At 37.3% G+C, this 20,192-nt stretch overlaps 1 protein-coding gene across 12 annotated transcripts in view; it reads right to left on the minus strand.

Moving 5' to 3' along the window:
• The window catches only part of MEIS2 (Meis homeobox 2), a 278,477-nt gene extending 259,180 nt beyond the window's left edge, over window positions 1-19,297 (minus strand). For 2 of the 12 annotated variants that reach the window (XM_070756334.1, XM_070756308.1), the window contains exons 1-7: window positions 17,435-18,847; window positions 16,131-16,363; window positions 14,454-14,595; window positions 13,719-13,769; window positions 12,881-12,931; window positions 11,927-12,076; window positions 866-980 (exon numbers count right to left, since the gene is read on the minus strand). In XM_070756334.1, the coding sequence (XP_070612435.1) occupies window positions 866-980; window positions 11,927-12,076; window positions 12,881-12,931; window positions 13,719-13,769; window positions 14,454-14,595; window positions 16,131-16,363; window positions 17,435-17,446 (754 nt within the window). In that variant the 5' untranslated portion in view covers window positions 17,447-18,847. The other 10 variants (XM_070756326.1, XM_070756402.1, XM_070756413.1 and 7 more) reach the window with 10 other exon arrangements.
• Window positions 19,298-20,192: the final 895 nt, after the last annotated feature.

The raw sequence follows: 20,192 nt of genomic DNA on the forward strand, positions 1-20,192 counted from the left end.
AACAGCTATGAACCTCATTGTCCCTTTAAGTGTATAAAATGTTCATGTTAACCATGTTAAAGTAGGACTGTAATTATGAAAGGCATAATGCCTACATCTTATAATGCAATCCTAAAAATGTTATCTGACATAACTAACTTATTAGTCATTTATATAACTAGTACAAACCTAACCTATTTCCAAATGTATTTATTTATTTATTATTTTGACTTGTAGGCCGCCCAACTCCTTGCGGACTCTGGGCGGGAAATAAAGCAGGGTGGGTAGAAATATTAAGTAGTAATCCACAAACAACTCATTACAAAATGAATTCTTAATTTTATTAGAATACTTTAGTATAAAATCTCCTGCCAATTTCAAAGCATTCAATAAATGCATCCTTTACGCGGATGAGTCAAAATTGTTTTTGTTTTCTTCCTGTTGTGGGTTAGGAAGAACATTTCAACTGGCTTTTTTTTTCAGTTGACAGTAATATTTTTCTATTTAGAGACTAACATGAATTGCTGCACCACAGCTGGAGTGCATGTCTGCCACGATATTTACTTACACCACACACGCACACATGCACACACAGAGAGAAAATCCTGTAGATAACCAAATTTGTAAAGGAATTGGCAGAACTAATCAATTGTTATTGCAAAGCTTGTTTGAAGATTAGATATTTGGCTTTGAAATAAAAATAAAATACAGCTAAGAAGGTTGAAAAAAAAAGGAAACAAGTGTCTCCTTAACTTACAGCTGATTACATTGCAAGCCTGCCATTCATGTGTTTACACTAAGGCAGATGTACTGATATAATAAAAGACACTGAAGTTATTTTAGTCATGCCTACTTTGCACAGGGGGAAAAAAGCTTGACCTTTTACCTTGCTCACTGCTGTTGTCTCCACTCTGGGAAGCATGGCCCCCACTGGAAGGCCCTGGTGTGCCTGCTGAGTGCGTTGACGTTGCATCATCATGATCTCTCCAAGAGGAAGGATTCTGGTGTCAGAATGTCCATTTTTTCCCACAGTTATCATTCCAATAGCAAATCGAGGGAGGGAGGTTGGGAAGTCAGAAAAAAAGTAGGCAGGTTAGCATTTGCAAATATCCCTAAAATTCAGACACTGTTCAAAGGTAAATGATTAGTGAGGTTGCAATCCTATACCATTTTACCTTGGGATATGTTCTCCTGAAGATATGATATTTCTTTTTGATTCAATATGTACAGAAATATATTGTCATATTAACCATATTTAAGTCATTCCCCTTTTCATATATTTACACAATAATAAAGTGCAGTTCTAATAATGTTTTAAAGTTCTTCTCCTTAAAAGAGTTTTTTTTACTTTTTATACTTGTAACAACCAGTTGGTTGATTAAGGAAATATTTTAACATTTTATAAGGAAATGGTCACAAAATAATTCCATAGATGAATCTATGAAGTCATATTAAGCCCAATAGCAATTATTACCAAGTAAATTAATATATGATTACTGTCTAGTTCTGATAATAAAAAAAACCTAGAGATATTCAAAAACACAGCTGAACTACTATCTCTCTTTATTTCAGTTTTCCCTACCAAATCTGCAGCAGGGTGTGTGTGTTTTTTAATATGGTGTGGGAGATTAATAATTATAACACACACAAAAACTTTTTTCCCTCTATTATAACATATATTACAGATAATACCCTAAACAAATACGGAATATGGATGTTTTAAAAGATTATACAACTAAAGGTTAACTAGATATGTAAGTTTAAATGGTAATTTGCAATATATTCTTCTATAACCTTTCTATCTGTTATATAATAGCAATACATGAACTAATAATCATTGAAAATTTGGCAAAGCTTTCCTAATTCTACAATAATTTCTAAACATTTATTGATCATCTGTTTTCCTGAAGAGGACTGCTATTTAAAAAGATACATGAAGAAAACTGAAAGTTGCAGCTAACTGCTACTTCACTAAGCCTGTTCTCCTGGTCCTCCTCCCTTTTCCTGATCATTCCCAATACCCTGCTGTTGCTTAAAGGAAAACAGGAATTCTACTGTACAGGAAAAGCTTTATCAGCACCACATGAAGGCAGGCAAGGGATGGAATTTCCTCCAGCAGAAAAGGAGAACAAGAACGCATGCAATAGATCAGACTTAGAGCTGAACTTCTATTGCTTGTCACCTATCCCTGACAAGTTAAATTAAACACATCCTAACAAGAAGCACTTTTGTATAATACTCTACATTCAGGAAAATATCATGAACCCTAAGCAATTCCACAGAGAAGACATCAATATTTACTTTGCAGTAAACTTCAGTATCACCAACAATAACTATATCTAAAAATTTAGAAAATTTAGAAAGAGATGGGAAATAATCCCAATAATAAATAATAAAGTTTTAATGACTCCCCCAAAATTATTGCATTTTGAATTAAATTTTTTAGTTACTTAATTACCAGGTTGGCAGCTGAAGCTCAAGTTATCATATTTAAACCATGTTCTAAATAATTTCCTATAAAAATATCAAATAAGTCTACATAATCACATTACAACACTAAATTGAATGAGCATTAATAGCAGTGAAGGAAAGATAAATGGAAACAAACAGTTAATAATAACTACACAACTCTCTTACTTAGATAGAACAATCTACAAAAATAAATCAAAATTGGAGTACTGCATTAAAAATAATTTTCCATCAAACCAATCTATACATTTTTGCCTAGATCTATTTCCTTATTATAAAAAGTCACTGAAAAATTACAAAATGCTATAATTAAAAGTAATACTCTTCAAATTAATATTCTCCTCCCACAATATACAAAAACAATACCATATTGCAAGCTCAGGAAGGTTTAAAATAAAAGCAAAAGCTAAAAGAATCCGAAATGTTTCAATTTTATACTTAAATCTATTATGTGCGTCTATATGGAGACACACAGTGATGCATACACAGATGTATACACATACACACAATTATTTCAAAAAAGCAATGTTGGTTAGATTTCAGGAAAATCTATATGGAAATAAAATGTCACGATCAAGCAAGTTTCTGTGCAGTCTCGATTAAACAGATTGTGCCTACGAGCTCCTCTTTTTATCTCTGAGTTAGGAAACCACTCAAATAGCTTCAAGCTGAAGGCAAACAGCAGACAGGAGCACTTTAGCCCTCTGCAGCCTCTCTCACCGTCAGCTGTTTGCCGGATGGTAACCAGATAAAGAGTTAGAAGAAATACATGAAAAGGTAACAAAACAATAGCCTGGCATGCATTTAGTCATCCAATGCTGAAAGCTGCTCTTTATAAAATTTATAAAAAAATATTCTCCTAGGACACATATTTCAGACACTATAATGTTAGTGTTATGTTCTTCAGATTTTCTTAAAAGTAGGTTCTGTTGAAAGTCCTTAGTTCACTATTAAAATTTTAGTAATTTAACCAGTTAACACCTTAGTTAAGTTTTAAGCCACATGTTAACCAAAACCATACATTATTTGAAAAACCAGATGTTTCTAGTTTATATAAGGACATTGAGTGAAACTTCTTGCAGCAGAAATAATTTGCTTTTTATACTTTTACTCAGAGATCCAATCTCAGTTAGAAGGGAAGGATGGTGGCTACATACATTTATGGCTATAAAAGAAAGAATAGAGGAAATTGGGAATAATATATGGGGTATTTGTGTTTCACTTCAACTTCCCAATAGTTCCCTAATTCTATCTGACATGAGGTTTGGCCAGAAAACATACTCGGTCATTCATTATTAGTACTGTAACAAACATGGTATCATATGGGTATTTTGAGAGCATTACTCATGACCAAATAATCATTTTCATCCATACGTCAATGGCAACAATGAGATCTTTCATTCTGGGTATATATTTCCATACAATTATTTAATGTAAATACATTTGGTCATAGATTACCTGTTTATTTATTTCATTAGATTAAGATGTTGCCCCACTGCATAAAAAATTAAGGTCTACCTAGGGATATTTAAGTAGTAAAATAACTTTTTAATTTTAACATAGTAGACCAACAGCATCCTGCCAGAAGATTTAGCTTCTTTCATCTAAAAGATTGTATGTTACCCATGACATTTTGCTTTGATTTACTTGAGATAATGTACTTTGGGGCAAATTTTGGAGGAGAAGAGTAAATGGAAAATTGCAAGAGAAGATACTAAAAAATTGACCCTTTGTATGAACAGAAATGCATCACATTGTACCTGACATTTGACTACCCAATTTTCTAGAGAATTCACTATTCATGCATAGATACTGCAGGTTATTGAATAAATCAACTTTTTGAAAATGATTCAAATATATTATTTTTTATGCTAGAGCAGTTTTATTTATGTAAGCCTATAGACTTTGAATCACTGAATGTTGATAATCTATTTGCTGAATTGAACTGGAATCAACTTTTCTTGTACAACCACTAGAGCCCTGAAGAATTTATATTTCAATATTGTATAAAAAGTCTGTCTAAATTTAAATATAATAGCACATACCACATATATCATCTCAAACAACAAATACATTCTGAGCTGAAAAGAACATAAGCTTGTAATCAGAAAAACTAACCTTTCATACTTATGAAGATATGCATATAGAAGTATGTATTCAGAGAACTTAGCATATGAAAAGCTACTCAAAAAGTCATATTATATAACTATCTTTTTGAAATTGCATGTTTAACCTGAATCCAATGTTTAGTAGCAATGCATATGTTAAGGATGGGGGGAGGAACATTGATTATCATCAACCGTATTTTCAAAATTGTTATTCCAACCAATAGCTTTAAAATGGGGCAGTATAAGAATTGAATTAAGACAATTATAACCTGTCACAGCCACTATTTATTTAACTTTCTACATAATATTATGACACATATTTAAACAATAAAAAAGTATGAATATGTTGAATTGAATCACCAGCTGAAGTGCCATGTACTATGGAATGCAGAGTTCACATGTATCTATTCCCAATAGTTTTAATAATTGGGAGTCAAATATGGCACTGCCCTTGCTCTTATCTAATTGTGTTAAAGAGCAATGTTACCAGGAGCAAAGCAGTAATACTGAGTGGCACACAATAGGAGATGGAAAATAGATACAAGAAGCTAGGTCTCCAGGGGCAGTATTTTCTATTTGCTGGGCTAAGACTCACAACTGATAATGCAAGTTGTAATTAATATAAAAGCAGGAGACAATATGGGGAAGGCTTGTACTAGCAGGGCCACAGGAGATCACTCTGATGCAGCTATCTACTGTTTCTCATTAAGTATACAGCTTTTCACAGAATCACAACTTTGCCAGTATTTTTCCCTTGAAAGTTTTTTTAAAAAATTATTTAGTACCATCATTGGATTTTGCTAAATCTAGAGAAAAGCAGGGAAAGGACAAGAGTTTCTAGGCATATGAAGCCAATGTACTGTGTACTGTTTTGTTGTTCATACAAATGTAATGGAAGTTTTAAATGTTTTTAACTCCTAAATGCTTTTTCTAAAAAAAGAAATATTTTCAACATAGGCCTTTTTTTATAATAATTATTTATTAACATTCCTCAGAGTGCTTGTTTATATGCTTGAATACTGGTCACTCATCTTGTACAATGCCAAGGTTAGTGATTTAATAAGCCTCAAACTTCTGTGTAAATGACAGCTTACACAGATACAGATGGATTAACTATGCATTTCTTATGCAACCCAAACTTTCACTGGGCAAAATCACTTTAATTATGCAAGGGGGCCCTGTAGGGTCGATTCTGATCTCACACTGTTTTTATAGTAGTACAACTCAATTTTTCATTATGAAATTACTTGTATTTCAAAATAATGTTCTATTTAACTGTCTACCTATCTATATTGCTATACAGTATACTAGTCAGTGAATAGCAGGAAGAAGATGGAATCAATGGATTTTGATAGGCATTTATATGCAAAAATAAAAAATAGCGCTCCTATCCAAGGCATTCATAAAGCTTTCTGATAGGAAAGCTTATCTTTTTCTGGATAAACAAATTAAGACAACATAGTATAATAGTATAGTACAGCTTATGTACTAGATTGCACTTACTTATTATAAATCAATTTTGTATATGAAAACATCAGCACTTTATGGTATTTTGACTGTAGGTTAAATACATTTCATTTCATCTAAGGCCTAACCATAAACTAGATGAGATCTCGTATCAGCTAAGCAGTACTGAGAACACCAGCCGAATGACACAATTTATCTAAAAATTTGGTTCCAATTACTAATATATTATAGAACAAAATTGTTACGTGGTACCTTATGAAAACATAATTTATACTCATATTAAAACATTGTAAAATACAATATATAAAATTTAAAAACTACTGGTATAAACACTGTATTTATAAAAAAATATCTTGGTAAGAAAATATACAGATTTAATACACAGATTCAAATATACAGATGAATACAAACATAACCCTACTTAAATATAAATAGCTTAATCTAATATTATAACAGAGCAATTGTGGGCATGTCTTTTTAGAAATAAATCTCATTTAGTTTAGTAAAATGTCTCACATATCTATCCATAAGAATGTAGCACTTATAATATACATATTAAAACAACATTTTAGATAAAAGTCTACAAGAATAGTACATATAAATGTGTAAAATTGTATGATTCCATTTCAGTGCTATGCACAAATAAATGGGCAAAAGATATGTGACTTCTTTTATTCTACATATTAATGTAATTTTATTTCACTGTACTTACTTTTACAAGTATCTTATATTATACATGTATCAATCTCTATAAACCTCCCCATGTGTATTATATTTTCTTGTGAATTTAAGATTTCAAATGACCTAATGTGAGTTATGTGAATATTCATGAACGTGGACTCTTTCTACTTGTATCAGCCTTTTTTCTTATTATATATGTTATAAATTTTATATTGATATTGAACAGTATTCAAAGGAGTACTTTTCAAGTACAGTATACCTTCATTACAATAGAACTAGTAAAAATAAGCCAAAAGATAAATAAATGTCAACATTAATATTGTTTGATTTCAGTTAAATTGTAAATACGTTACTTGATGAAGCAGTCCAGGCGCTACAGAAGAAATTTTTACTACATTTAAGATACTAACAACTGAAATCTAAGGGCCAAAGCATTATACTATCAAATTTAATGTATACAATGAATTTTAGTGAAATCTGTTATTCCTGGATAACAAATACTACATGCCTAGTATGTAAAACCAGCAACTTTGCAAGCTTTACACCATGAGCTATGGAATATAGCCGTCTACTGTTTTGACTGTACAAACAGATTATATCTCTTTGTATATTTTACACAGTATGATCACTGGAAAATAGTATAGTTTGGTAGCCACCTACTTCTCAATAATCCTGCTGAAAAATATTACTTTTAAGCAATTCCTCCTTCTCCCCAAAGGTTTGTAATGATTGTACTGTAATGATATAGTAAATAGAATTGCAACTGTGAACTGCTTCACAGAATCTGTTTGAAGCAGAGTCCATATAAAGTGCACAGCTATGTTTGTTAATTTGTTCTCAGTCCTGAATATAATAAAGTATAAGGACATTAAGACCTGATCTTACATTCCTGGCAAGTCTAACATTCCACAAATTTGTGGTTCATTGGAGATAAAGCCTTTTGAAGGAATTGCTGTTTATGTCTTTTTAAAAAATCTAGAAATCAAAGCTAAGTAACTATATTAAACATATATGACCTACATAGGTTATTTATTTTAACATAAGATTGTTTATTGGATACTAGAATAATGAAGCCACCCCCAAAATATTGTACACAACATATTTCTCAATCTGATGTTGCATCAATTATTGTTCATATTTGCTTTACATTTTTACAGACCCTTGTGCATAGCACATATTTAGCTCCAGTTCAAATGTTAAAATAGTTTTATGTATGAAATATAAATATAAAATCTCCTTCAAGTCAAGCCTTACTCTTGGTAACTTCATAGACACAGAAAATATGGAATTGTTTTGACAAAAATATGAGAGTTTGTCATTGCCTTCCTGAATTTTCCCTCTGCTTGGTTTAGATTATAGTTCTCGGATTTCTGGGTGGTCTCTCATCCATGTACTAAACAAATTTGATTCTATCTAGTTTTTTGAGATCAGCCAAGGTTGACTAGGTTCTGTGATAAAAGTGTGAAAATCTACAAAAATTCCTGATTGTATATATACTTAAATAGAGTTTTAGCATTTTTCTGTCTCTCTCCCTCTTTTCAAAAACATTTTAAAATTCTCATTTTTGTAAATTCTACAATTGACTTGAGCATCTTTGATACAAACTAACAAATATTTTGTAAAGTGATCTTCAAAGTACATTCCTAGAAAGTCACTATCTCTCGCTTTAATCAACCAAAATTAATCTAGAAAACCCTACTGTACAGGTCTAGTGTAAAGTATTTTAAAGATTTAGAAACTGTTCTCTGGATTATTATAAAGCAAAATAATGTGAATGAATCTATTCAAATATTCATTTACTTAACTGTAATATATATACTGACACAGTCAAGGCAAAACAAGAATAAAAATTTCCCGCTATCAGTCTTTACTTCCATTTTGAAAGACCTCAGCTATAAATTAGGGACAGGCCATTTTCTATTATCCTTTTCTCAGGTCATTAACAAATGTAATAAAACAAGTTGTAATGCTAACAGTGTTATATGAAAAATCCCTTGAAATTGGATTTCCATAAGAGAGAGTATGTGTATATATATGTGTGTATAAAATTCTTAACTACTTGTAAAGAATCTAAAAAATACATTTAAAACTATATGAATAATGGTTAACTGAAGTCAAGGTTGAGGAATCTTGAGTTCATATGTATGCATACATGTGACAGTGATAAATTGCATTCCTAAGAAACACAAGTCAACAATGTCTATAGTAGTATTTTATCTGGTTTATTTCAGTTATAGCACATTTCTACACATCTACAACTAATATTTGAGTGCAATAAAAATATATGAGTGTATTAAAAATTCAAATTGTAATTATAGAGTTTATATTAATTAACTATGCCACAACATACATCAAATATAGCAATTTTCCATAACTAACAATATCCTATCCTTTGACTAGCCAAGTTCATGGACAACTGTATTATAGAAAAATTACTGTATTATAGAAGAATTAACAATAATTAACAGTACAATAAAATAACATTGTGTGTCCATTTTATTGTTTCCAACATTAGAAAGACTCTGCCTTTTTTGCATAAAAGCTAGTATTTTTGCCAAAATGAAGTCTTTTCTTATAACAAACTAAATTATATATTTCAGCAATGCAGTTCTACAAAGAGACACATATTATTTGAACTTAGGAATCTCATTGTGAATATTAGCTTTTCTGACATTTCCTTGATTTGAGCTCTATCATAGTATGTAACTTTCAACCACATTAGGGCCCAGTAAACTGCTACTACAATGACTATATTGCAGTTTATCTATAACCATGAACAGAACATAAAAATAGAAATATTGGAATATCAATTATTTTTTCACAAACTGTCATTTGCATAAAAGGGTATCTGGCCCAGAACAAATTAAAACATCTTTAAAGCTATAAATTCATAGTCACTCAGGTGAAATACTCTTAAGTATTTCAAAAGTAAATACAGCTATAAGAAAGACCAAAACAATGGTCATGAGTTAATACAGAGAAAACACTATGCCATCTTGTGTCCTTAAGTGGTTTATCATAACACCTGCACCACCCTTCACCAAATGAGACTTAGCCGTAGGCTATATTTAAATATGCATATCAAAGCAAGCAAAAATAAATCTTGAATAGAAAATTAAAGAAATGCTCATGTTTATCCATTATAAGTGTCAGATAAAAATCCACAAATAAACAAGTTTACTCTAATTTTTATATGCTCATTAAAATTTCAAAAATTTTACTGATTATTAATAAAGTACTACACTTTATATTAATATGTATGCATGTATGTATGTGTACATTATTCTTATCTGTACCTTTATCAAATGTATCCTTGGGGTGATGTTAACACACATATCTAATAAGGCACAATTCCCAAATGAACCTCAGTGATATAACTATTAATTTCCCAATTGGTGTTCTGGTTCCACAAATTATTAATTCCTTCCAAAAAAAAAGTAGAAGGGTGCTAATGAAGAAAAGTAGAACCCAAATGTCTAGAGTCCAATGCCCTATTATTTACATAGGATTTAAATAATTATAACTTTGAAAGTGGTAAAGCCTGACAGGTTTAAGATAGGTTAACATATTTGCCTAAATTTGCTCTTTTTCTATTGGAAGAGTTAGGAAAGATTATTTTCTATGAAGATAGTTATATTATAAAATATGAGTCCCCTGAAACCTCATTTTATCACTCTAGTTGAATTTGAATATTATAACAGAGCACTTGAAATTGGCTTGAGCACTCACCATCTGCTCGAGCCCTAAACTGTATAGTTTATGTAATCTCGTTTAATATAAACAACAGCAAGGTCCATTTCTACACGTCCACTTAAAACAAACTTACACTAATAATGTTCTGGGAAGACATGCAATACTTTATATATACATATTTGGTTCTTTCCGGATGCCTGCTATTTCAGATCTAATGATCCCATAGTTATGTATGCCCTGATTTTACTCTTAAACAAAAGATATTCTTGAAACTGTGATATTGCTTCATAGACCTTAGCAGCTATAAATGATATAACTTTGACGAAGCTTTCAGTGTTTCCTTGCTTATATGCTTTGATAACAATAATTATAAAATGTCATGAAATCTTGATCTGGAGATTTCCAAAGAAACAAAAACAATTATATTTATTTAAATATAGAAATAGTCCATAACAAATTAGTATTTTTATGTTGTTATTAAGTATTGTCAATAAATATAGAACAAAAGCAAATATTTAACTGACTGCCAACATACTTTGAAAAGAAAAAAGAAAACAAATAGAAAATATTCTTTATTTTGTATCTACTTTTCATAGCAGACCAAAACTTATTAGAGATTCTTGTTCAGAGCACGGGAATCCCTCCGTCAAGTTAGAATAATGTTCCTTCTATGCTATTCTTAGTTTATATTGCTTGTTTTATGAAGTTATTTACAATGCCTATGTAAACTCTCCTCTCTACACTTTTAGAAATAAGCTATTATTCACACTTGAACACTATGTGTCTATTTATACATTTCAAAAGTAAATAAACTTATTAATGTACGGAACAGGTTTTCATAAGCATTTCTGTAAAGCATAACAGTTCATGTAAAATGCCATTCTCAGACATATTTGTGCATATTCAACAAAAACAACTCACCGAGCTACTACTAAAGTCTTAAAACCAACAGCTAATGTGTAGTCAGTCATAATTATTTACAGCTTCTAAAAGGTCTTGTAAATAATTGGCATCTCAAGATTATTGAAATTTATTATGAAGCTTAGTCACTTGGCAACATGTGCAAATTTTAGTAATAAGTTGCAATAGAGAAAGTAGTTTTATTATTTATAACTTTGGTTCAAATTAGTACAATAGCTAATAATTCTGCCTGGATAAAGTATGGAAGAAATCCCATTTTTAAATAACTGAATAATTTAAATTGTCTTTTTGTTGTTGTTATAACATTAATAGCAAGGGTCATAAAGCAAAAAATATTGCCAATTTTTTACTAGACAGTTTGTCAACTTTTCAATTTGTCAATGCTGTAAACTTTACATGACAGAACTTCTCAGTAATAAAATATAAAGGAATATTCTTCCATCAGAAACTTAGATTTATAAACAATAGCTCTGTAACAGGTAACAGAGGTAAATTTAATGTAAACAATTCCAATACACAGGTGATGGTAAGAAAAATCCGTAATTAATTAACAGTCCAGGAGTTTACTAAATGGGTAAGAGCTATTACAAATTATTGAAAAGACTTACATGGTCAGCTAAATTTGTGGATGATCCTGAGAGTTCTTCATGGTCAGATTTGGAGCTGCCATCTCTTTCATCAATAACTAGGTCTATGGGCATTTTGCCTTTCAGACAGCTAATGTACCGATGACAGAAATTATCACACAATTCATGAACCTAAATGTAACATTTAAGTAAAGGAAGAGAAAAAAGAGATGCATTTTTAAAAGAGGGAGAAAGCAAAACTTCTAGACTGCAACTTGATCTCCCCCTCCCATTAAAAAGAAGCAATGAGATCTACTATTCCAAGAGTAACTCTAATTAAGAGGCATATAGTTGAAGCAAGGAAACAATAGAGAAATTGTTGCAGCACATATTATTCCCCAGAGACTTGCTTGAGCAACAAGTTGGGGGATGCACAGCTATTAAACATTAGTCTATTCTATAGATAGAAGAAAATCCGATTTGAGGATATTATGAGAAGCACTGAGAAATCTGGATAAATAAAACAGAAAAACATAGGCAGTTCAGCCAAGAAAAATGAAGAAAAGGAGGTGGGAAGAGACCAGTGTATATATTTTGAAATTTCTGGATGAGTAAGGAGAGCTCTTTAGTACAAAATAATTTTCTTGTAGTATTTAGCCTTTTCATGTCATTCATAAAGTGTTGAAAACAGGGGGTCTATAATACTGAATGGTAAGTTGCTTAAAATATTATCTCTGGTTCAAATAATTTGCAAGAAGGAACCGAGACAGAGAAGAAAAGGACATAGCAGATGCTTGAATGAAGGTAGAAAGAATGGATGGGGGGGAGGGGGAAGGAGGGGGGTTAGAAAAAAAGAAAAAGAGCCATGCACTTTTGGTTTAGTGTCAGGATGTGCTTTGTACCAGTTACAGTGTCCTTTTGAATTTCCCCAAGGCTTGTAGGAGGCCAGGAGGAGAAAAAGGAAAAGAAAAAGAGGGAGTGCCCCCTTGCTCTTACCTTTTCTAATTCCAAAAGGTGAAACCTTAAGACTTGTATCGCTTGTATCATCTGAAAGAAAACAGGGAACAGAGGAATTGTCATATAAGGGAGAGAAGGAGGCAAGTCAGGGAGTGGGGGATTGTCAGGGCACGCTCTCATTATCCAGGATTTTAGCTCTTTGGACACGCTTGGGTAATTTTGATCACCAACTTTAACCTAAAGCACTTGATTTTTTTTTTAAAAAAAACATCAAATCACAAATCTCTCTCACACACTCACACACAAACACACTTAAAGAAAAACAGCGATAAGTGGTTTGCCAAGATGTCATTCCCTGTGGTTTATTAAAGTCTGCAAAGCAACCAAGTGCTAAACATCCACTCACCACTCCATCCATTGTTGTTTTTGTTTTTAAAGAAAAAGCCCAAGAAAGGCAGGTGAAATGGCTCCAAATGAATGGGTCTGCCTTCACTTCTTTTTTTTTCAAGTGGATTTTCAGTACTTTTAATGTTAAAATTGGACAAATGATCAAAAGAATCAAACTCAACAGCTTCAAACTCTTTTCTGAAGCCACGATTTCCTTCTCTTTTGCTTCTTGGGGCTTAAACCCAGCTTTGCAACATATTAGGAGCTCAAGTATCTGCTGTCCTCCCCTTTCTATGTCAAGAATTCAAGTTCCTTGAAGCCTCTGGGTAAGAATGGTTTCTTTTTCTTTCAGATTCTTGGCACCTCTACAAACATTTCTCCAAGTCCCTCTTCGTATTATTTTATTTTAACCAAGGCTAAACAGAAGAGGGGGGGGGGTCCTCCCGGAACATAAGAGGTCAAAATAAAAACAAGACAGGAAGAACCTTACCAAATTATCCAATTCTGGATTTGAAGAAAAAAGTGGTTTTTCTGCCCGAACCTATATGGAAGGGGGAGATGGGGAAGAGTGAGTAGGAATCAGTGTGTATTTCAGCTGCCTTAAAAAAAACCTATTTGCTGGGTCTGTGCCCCCACCCCACCTCACAGTCTAATTGTAACAGATCAAAACATGAATTAGTTGCACTTAGTTTCAAGGCCAAAGAGACTATTTGGAAACTTAGGGCACTCTGGGCCACCACCATTCTTCCTGTCCCATACAAGCTTCCTTCTCACCCAGTTCACAATTTCAATGGAGGGCTGGCTGGGCCTAACAGCCCTCGTATTTATCTCCCCCACCCACCCCATTTAACAATGCCCCCTTCCTGTGAGTTCAGGGAATCCTAGAAGGTCTCCCAGCAGACCTTTCATGCAGCCAGAAGGGAAGAGGAAAATGGAGATGATAGAGAGGTGGCTGATCAGAAAGGAAAGGCACCCAGACCCGGATTGCCCGGAACATTTTCCCTCAGACGCTCCAAAAGCTCCCTCAGAGCAAGCGCCGCCCTCTCCTTTTTCCCTAAGGCCTGAGGAGCAGCAGGCCTTCTAAAGGGGGGGAGGGGGGGGCTGCCTTCTGAGGGAAGGCGGGGGGGGGCTCTTTGGCTTGAGGTGTCGTGCGCTCAAGGTGGGGGCTGGGTGCGCGGGGAAGGGGGCGGGGTAAAAAAAAGCGGGGAGTGAAAAGAGTTTCGACCTGTTTGGCGAAGACGGCGATGTCCTCGTTGAAGGAGTCGGAGGAGCAGACATCTCCGCCGGCCACTCCGGGCTCTCGGGGAGTGCAGGTGGCGAGCTCGCACTTTTCAAAGACCAGAGCTAACAGAGGGAACAACGGGTGCCTGCCGGGCGACGACATACAAAGAGAAAAGGAGGGGGAGAACGGCATTAAGAGAAGAGAATAAAAAATAAAAAATGAGAGGGGGTGGGGAAAAGAAAACACCTAATCAACAAGTTTCTTCAAAAATAAAAGAAACGTAACGCATCTCCCACGCGCAAGCTTTAACGTCCCCTCAGCCTTCCCACAAGTTAAAAGGAAGGGACAAAACGGAGCCAAAAGTAACACAACACACGCAAACGTCTTCCCACAAAAAAAAAAAGCCTGGGCCAGAACCGAACTCCACAAACCCATGTGCGCCAACAAATAACAATTATAACCCAACCCCAGATAGCACTGTGGGAAGTCCCGCAGCTTTTAAAAACCTAGCAAGGAAACTAAGCAGAGCCTTCGTCCCGAAGACACGACTACTGTATACCAAAACGCGTGAAGACTTGATTTTTTTTACCCAAAATCTGAAGTTGTTTCTTAATTTTGGCGAGAAGTAACAAGAGCCCTACGCTATCTGGGAAGGCAAGGAGAAAAGAACGAAGGGGATCCCGGTGCGGTAGAGACTGAAGAAATGCAGCCAGATTAAATATCGACTGCCCCGTCATAAAAAGACAAGGCGGCTGAATAAATTCCTCCCCATTGTCCGGCCAAATACTGCTTGAGGATCAGGATCTAACTGGGCGATACGTGTCTTAAACCATTAAATCCTTTTCCTAAACCTTTCCTCCTAGTGTTCATTGTGTCAGAAGGGCTGTTGTTGCATGCTTCAAAGAAGAAAAGAAAAAATGTCACCTAAATAAAACTTTACTTGAAGAGGATACATTCCCCCCACAATCCTCCCATACCACATTTTACTTAAATTCTGCATTTTATAGAGCAACATCTAAATAAATTAACAGCACAAACTCCGCTGATTTCAGTGGGTATTTGCATGTGTGTAAATGAGCCTGGGGAAATCAGGCTTTCTTTTCATTTCCAAGAGCAGGGAACAAGATAAATATTTTAAAAAGCTCTTAAGGAACTGCTTTAAAGATCGGGGTGTCCGAAGAATAGAGCAGCTTAGCCACACTGCTTTCACTAAAATCTGAAAGCACTTCCAGCGCGTCACAATAACACGCCCGTCAATCCCTGCATCCTCCGTGGGATTTCTTAGCTGAACTTTCCCATGTGTTTGGGTTTTTAACTTTGTAGACTTAAAATGTTTTTATTACCTAAAGAAATGCAGAAAGGGATCTATCGTGATCTATATTGATCCATAGTGACAATTACACGTGTCCTCTAGATTTCAGGAAGAAAAAACCCCGAGGAGGATTTTTAAGAAGGAGTTGTATAAAAAGCACTTTACAGTTCTTTCCAAAAATCTTGTGTCCACCGCACTCTTTGTGGAGGACGGTTATTCCTCTGCCCTCTTTCCTGAAAGAAGCTACCTCTCCGGCCCTTTGCACATACATACATACATACATACATACATACATACACACACCCCGAAATACACATATGCTGCAAGGAACGGGCCACAGCGCCTGGCTTGCCTTGCTTTGTACCTACCCATAGATTGCATCCTTGTCCCGCTTCAAGGCGTCATTGACAGCCGATCCCATGCTGGCCGGCATGACATTAGGGTGCGGGGCATGGGCTCCATAATGCTGGCTGGCATGCAGTGGCGGCCCGTGGTTCAAATGGTGTACTGGGGGGATCGGCCTGGGGGCGTGAGGGTCTCCATACATGGAAGCAGGTACCCCTACTCCGTCCATCCCGCCGTAATGAGGCAGCTCATCGTACTGTCAAAAAGAAAATGGGCCAGAAAAGGAAGGAAACAGAACCAGAAGAAGAGGGAGAGGGAGAGAGAAGAAAGCGAGAAAGGGGGGGAGAGAAAGGGGGTGAAAAGGGGAAGAAATAAACAAAAACAAAACAAAAAGAACAGAAGTCAGAAGGAGAGTGAAGCACCCAGGTAAAGTCAGACAAAACAGAGCAAAACTACAAACCGGGACCAGCCACAACAGAGAGGAAAGCGATACAAAAACGGAAATCAAAATAAAAAGTGCAGTCGACAGAGCTGGGGGGGGGGGGGAGAGAAGGCTAAGGGAAGAAGGGGGCAAGGAATGTGTGTGTGTGAGAGAGCCGGTTGTGGGGAAAGCTGTATCGAGGGCAAAATACGGGAAGGGGAAGTGTGAAAGGGAAGAAGGAGGAAACCGTCTACGAATGAGAGGAGACGGGGCCGCAGATAAACGAACACCCCACCGGCGACCAGATTAACGCTACGGAGTGGGAAGGGTAAACAAGGCTGAAAAGGGAGAGAGGAGAGTGCGCGAGAGGAAAAGGGAGCAAATAACCTGAAAGTTACCAGAAACATTATTTAGTCGCAAATCCCCCTGGTCCTTGTCAAAATCAGAGATAAACCAAGCAGCCAAATGTAGCTGTATTTCCTAGGCAGCGGCAGCAACAGCCACAGCAGCAGAAGCGGCGGCGGCAGCAGCAGCAGCAGCAGGCAAAACCTTCCCCCTTGTAAACCGCGCGCCACTGAGCAGTTAGAGAGGAGCAGGGAAATCGCGCTGTTGGGGGAAAAGCTACAGAGGAAAGAAGCGTGGAACAATTGCACACGCACACACGCGCACACACACACACAGAGGGAGACACACACACACACACACAGAGGAGAGAGAGAGAGGGAAAGAAAGAGACATAGAGGCACACGCACACACAAAACCGGTGAATAATTTTCGCTGCTATTTTGTTTTGTTTCTCTAAATAGTGGCCGCCATGAGCAGCAGCAACGGGGAAAGAGCAAATCCGACAGGCCCCTCTTAAGAAAGGATTTATACGTAAGGTAAGTGCTGGAGATTTAAACCTACCCTTTGCGCCATCAGTCTGCGCTCCAATAAACTCCGGGATGTGTCCTATATTTAATATCCCAGTCCAGTAACAACACCAACAAAGTGACTGAAGAAGAAGGAAAGGAAGAAGAAGAAGAAGAAGGGGGGGAAATCCCCTTTTCCCTCGTTTCTCCGACCAACTTATAGAGTTCTCCAATGCGCGTAAATATTCATAAAGACAATCGTTACAACAATAAAAAATAAGGGAAAAAATTAACCACGTAGAGTTTGTCTGTTTCCCCAGCGTACTCTTCTTTATTTCCCTTTTCTGTGCCTTTCCTTTTTTTTTCTTCCTTTACGTAAAAAAAAATAGGACGGTGTTTTAAAAAAATAAAATAAACATAAAAAGTCGTCAAGCCCCACACTGAAGGTTACGATCGGCCCGTCAGCAACCCACATGTAACCAAACTGTCGTGTCTCATGGCTTTTTGCCACTCCAGCTGTCAATCAAAGCCATGGAATGTCAAGGTAGTGAATGAATGATGGCTGATGATGATGAAGAAGAAGAAGAAGAAGAAGAGGAATCTTTTTAACCTCGGGTTCTTCTCTCAGTAAGTCCGCGTTTGGGGTTTTGCTTGTAGGAACGCTATAGTTTCTTTAAAAAACAACAACACCAAACTACCGGGAGGGGGAGGGTGGGGTAGGATACGACGAAAAAATGGAAGAGTTTTCAAAAAACGTGGACTTCCTCCGTTCTTTTTGTGTGTGTGCGTGTGTATGTGCGTGCTTGGGTGAGTGTGTGTGCGCGCGCGTTGTTGTTGTTATTTTTTCTCTCTCTCTCCTTTTCCCCCTCCCGGTAGGTATTTTGTCTCCCTCTTCACCTCTCCCTCTGAGATGAGTGAGTGTCAGTAAGTGTTGGCAGGTTGGCTGCTGGCTGGCTTATAGAAGAGGCTCAGTTTTGCGGCGCTTGATCGGCGGGAGAATGAAATGACGGAACCCGGAAGTAGTGGTGGCCATAGCCAGTCCTACAAGAGAGAGACACAGACGCGGGGAGAGGGAGAGAGAGAGAGAGAGAGAACGGGCGAAAGCGCGCTTTGCAGCCCTGCGATCTGCAGCGTGTGCAATCGGGGGCTTGTTTCCACGCCGCCCGGGGTGGGTGGGTGGGGAGGGCGGGGGGGGGGGGCGATGCAGGCGCCTTCAGAAATCTCCAACCCAGCCGGCTCGCTTTTCCAAATAGGCGCGGAAAAGTGGAAGGATACAGAGCAGGAGGAGGAGGAGGAAGAAGAAGCAAACGGAGGAGGAGGAGGCGAAGCAGGAGAGAGAGCCAAGAGAGAGAAGGGGGGGAGGTGGGTGCCTGCGTGCGTGCGTGGGAACTGCAAACAGCCCGGAGGGGGTTAAAAAAAACCTATCCTAGAAGCCTAGATCTGTCGCTTTTTTTTTTTAATGGAGAGATATTTTTTTTACCCTTCGACATCCTCCTTTGCCTGGCCGCGCTGCTTAGCCATCGCTCCGCCTCGGCCTTTTCTTCGGAGGGGAACTCTCAGTCCTGCGAGGGGGTTCAGTGTCCGGGAGAGAAGAGCCGAAGGACAACTTGGGGCAGCGGCGAACGTTTCGGAAAGAGCAAAGTTGTTCCGCCAGCGGAAACTCCTCGCCTGCCTTTAAACAAAGTCCGCCATCCTCGCCAGCAGAGTGCAATTCAGAGAGCTCGCCTGCACGCCGCGCGTTGCCTTCCCGGGGTGTGTGTGTGTGTGTGAAACTCGCTGCCTTTCGCGGTTGCCGTTACTCTAGAATCATTTTTTCCCCCTGGAGGGGAGCGCTCCGCTCGGCGCCCTTTGCTCTGTGCTCGGTTCCGGTCTGCTATTGCTGTGGCTGTTCCCTCAAAGTCGCTGTATTAGGCGGGGTCTACGCTGGGGATGGAGAGAGAGGGAGAGAGAGAGGGAAGGGAAGGAAATGAGAAAGAAAGGGAAAGGGAAAGAAATGGAAGGGGAGGAAGGAAAGAAAGAAAGGGAAGGAAGGAAGGGAATGGAAAGAAGGAAAGGAAAAGAAAGGAGAGAAAGGAAAGGAAACAAGAAGAGGGGAAGGAAAGGGAAGGAAATGAAGGGAAAGGAAAGGAGAGGAAGGAAAGGAAAGGAAAGGTCAAGGCATCTTTTTAGGCTGGGCTTTGGTGTTGCTTGGGCTTTACAAACCGAAGGGAACATTCCCCTTTTCGCTTTTATTCCAATTTTTGGGGTGTGTGGGTGTGTATTTATATATGTGTATATGTGTGTGTGTACACACACACTATACCTTTAACTGGGATGGTTGTTGTAATTCTCTGTTCCAAACAACATAAAGACGCAGCTATTGTTGTAGGTATTATTTCGCTATACACAGTGATAGTTCTGCAGAATTAAGGCGACGGGGTCCCCTGGTTCCTTAACTACCAAGTGAACTTTGGAAAACACCCCCTCCCCGTAGACTTTCGTGGTCCGTCTCTCTCTCTCCCTCCCTCCCTCCCTCACAAGCGCTACCTACGACGTTAATTTTGGTGAGGGGTGTGCGTGTGCGCGCACAGGCGCGCTTGTGTAGCGGCCTCCTCCAATCGCTTTGCTGGAACCGCAACATGCCTTACCTCAGAGTAGTCAATTACCAAAGCTACCCGAGATCATCAATCATGGGGGGGAATGCTTCAAGTTAAGGGGGAGGAGCAATGGTCAAACTATTGATTGCTGCAGTTTTGTACTCTCCCTCCCTCCCTCCTGCTCGCTCTCTCTTTCTCACTCTCTCACTCTCTCTCCCCGCACATAAAATCTAAACC

This window comes from Erythrolamprus reginae, chromosome 1 (genome assembly GCF_031021105.1).
Source record: "Erythrolamprus reginae isolate rEryReg1 chromosome 1, rEryReg1.hap1, whole genome shotgun sequence".
Classification (NCBI taxonomy): Eukaryota; Metazoa; Chordata; class Lepidosauria; order Squamata; family Dipsadidae; genus Erythrolamprus; species Erythrolamprus reginae.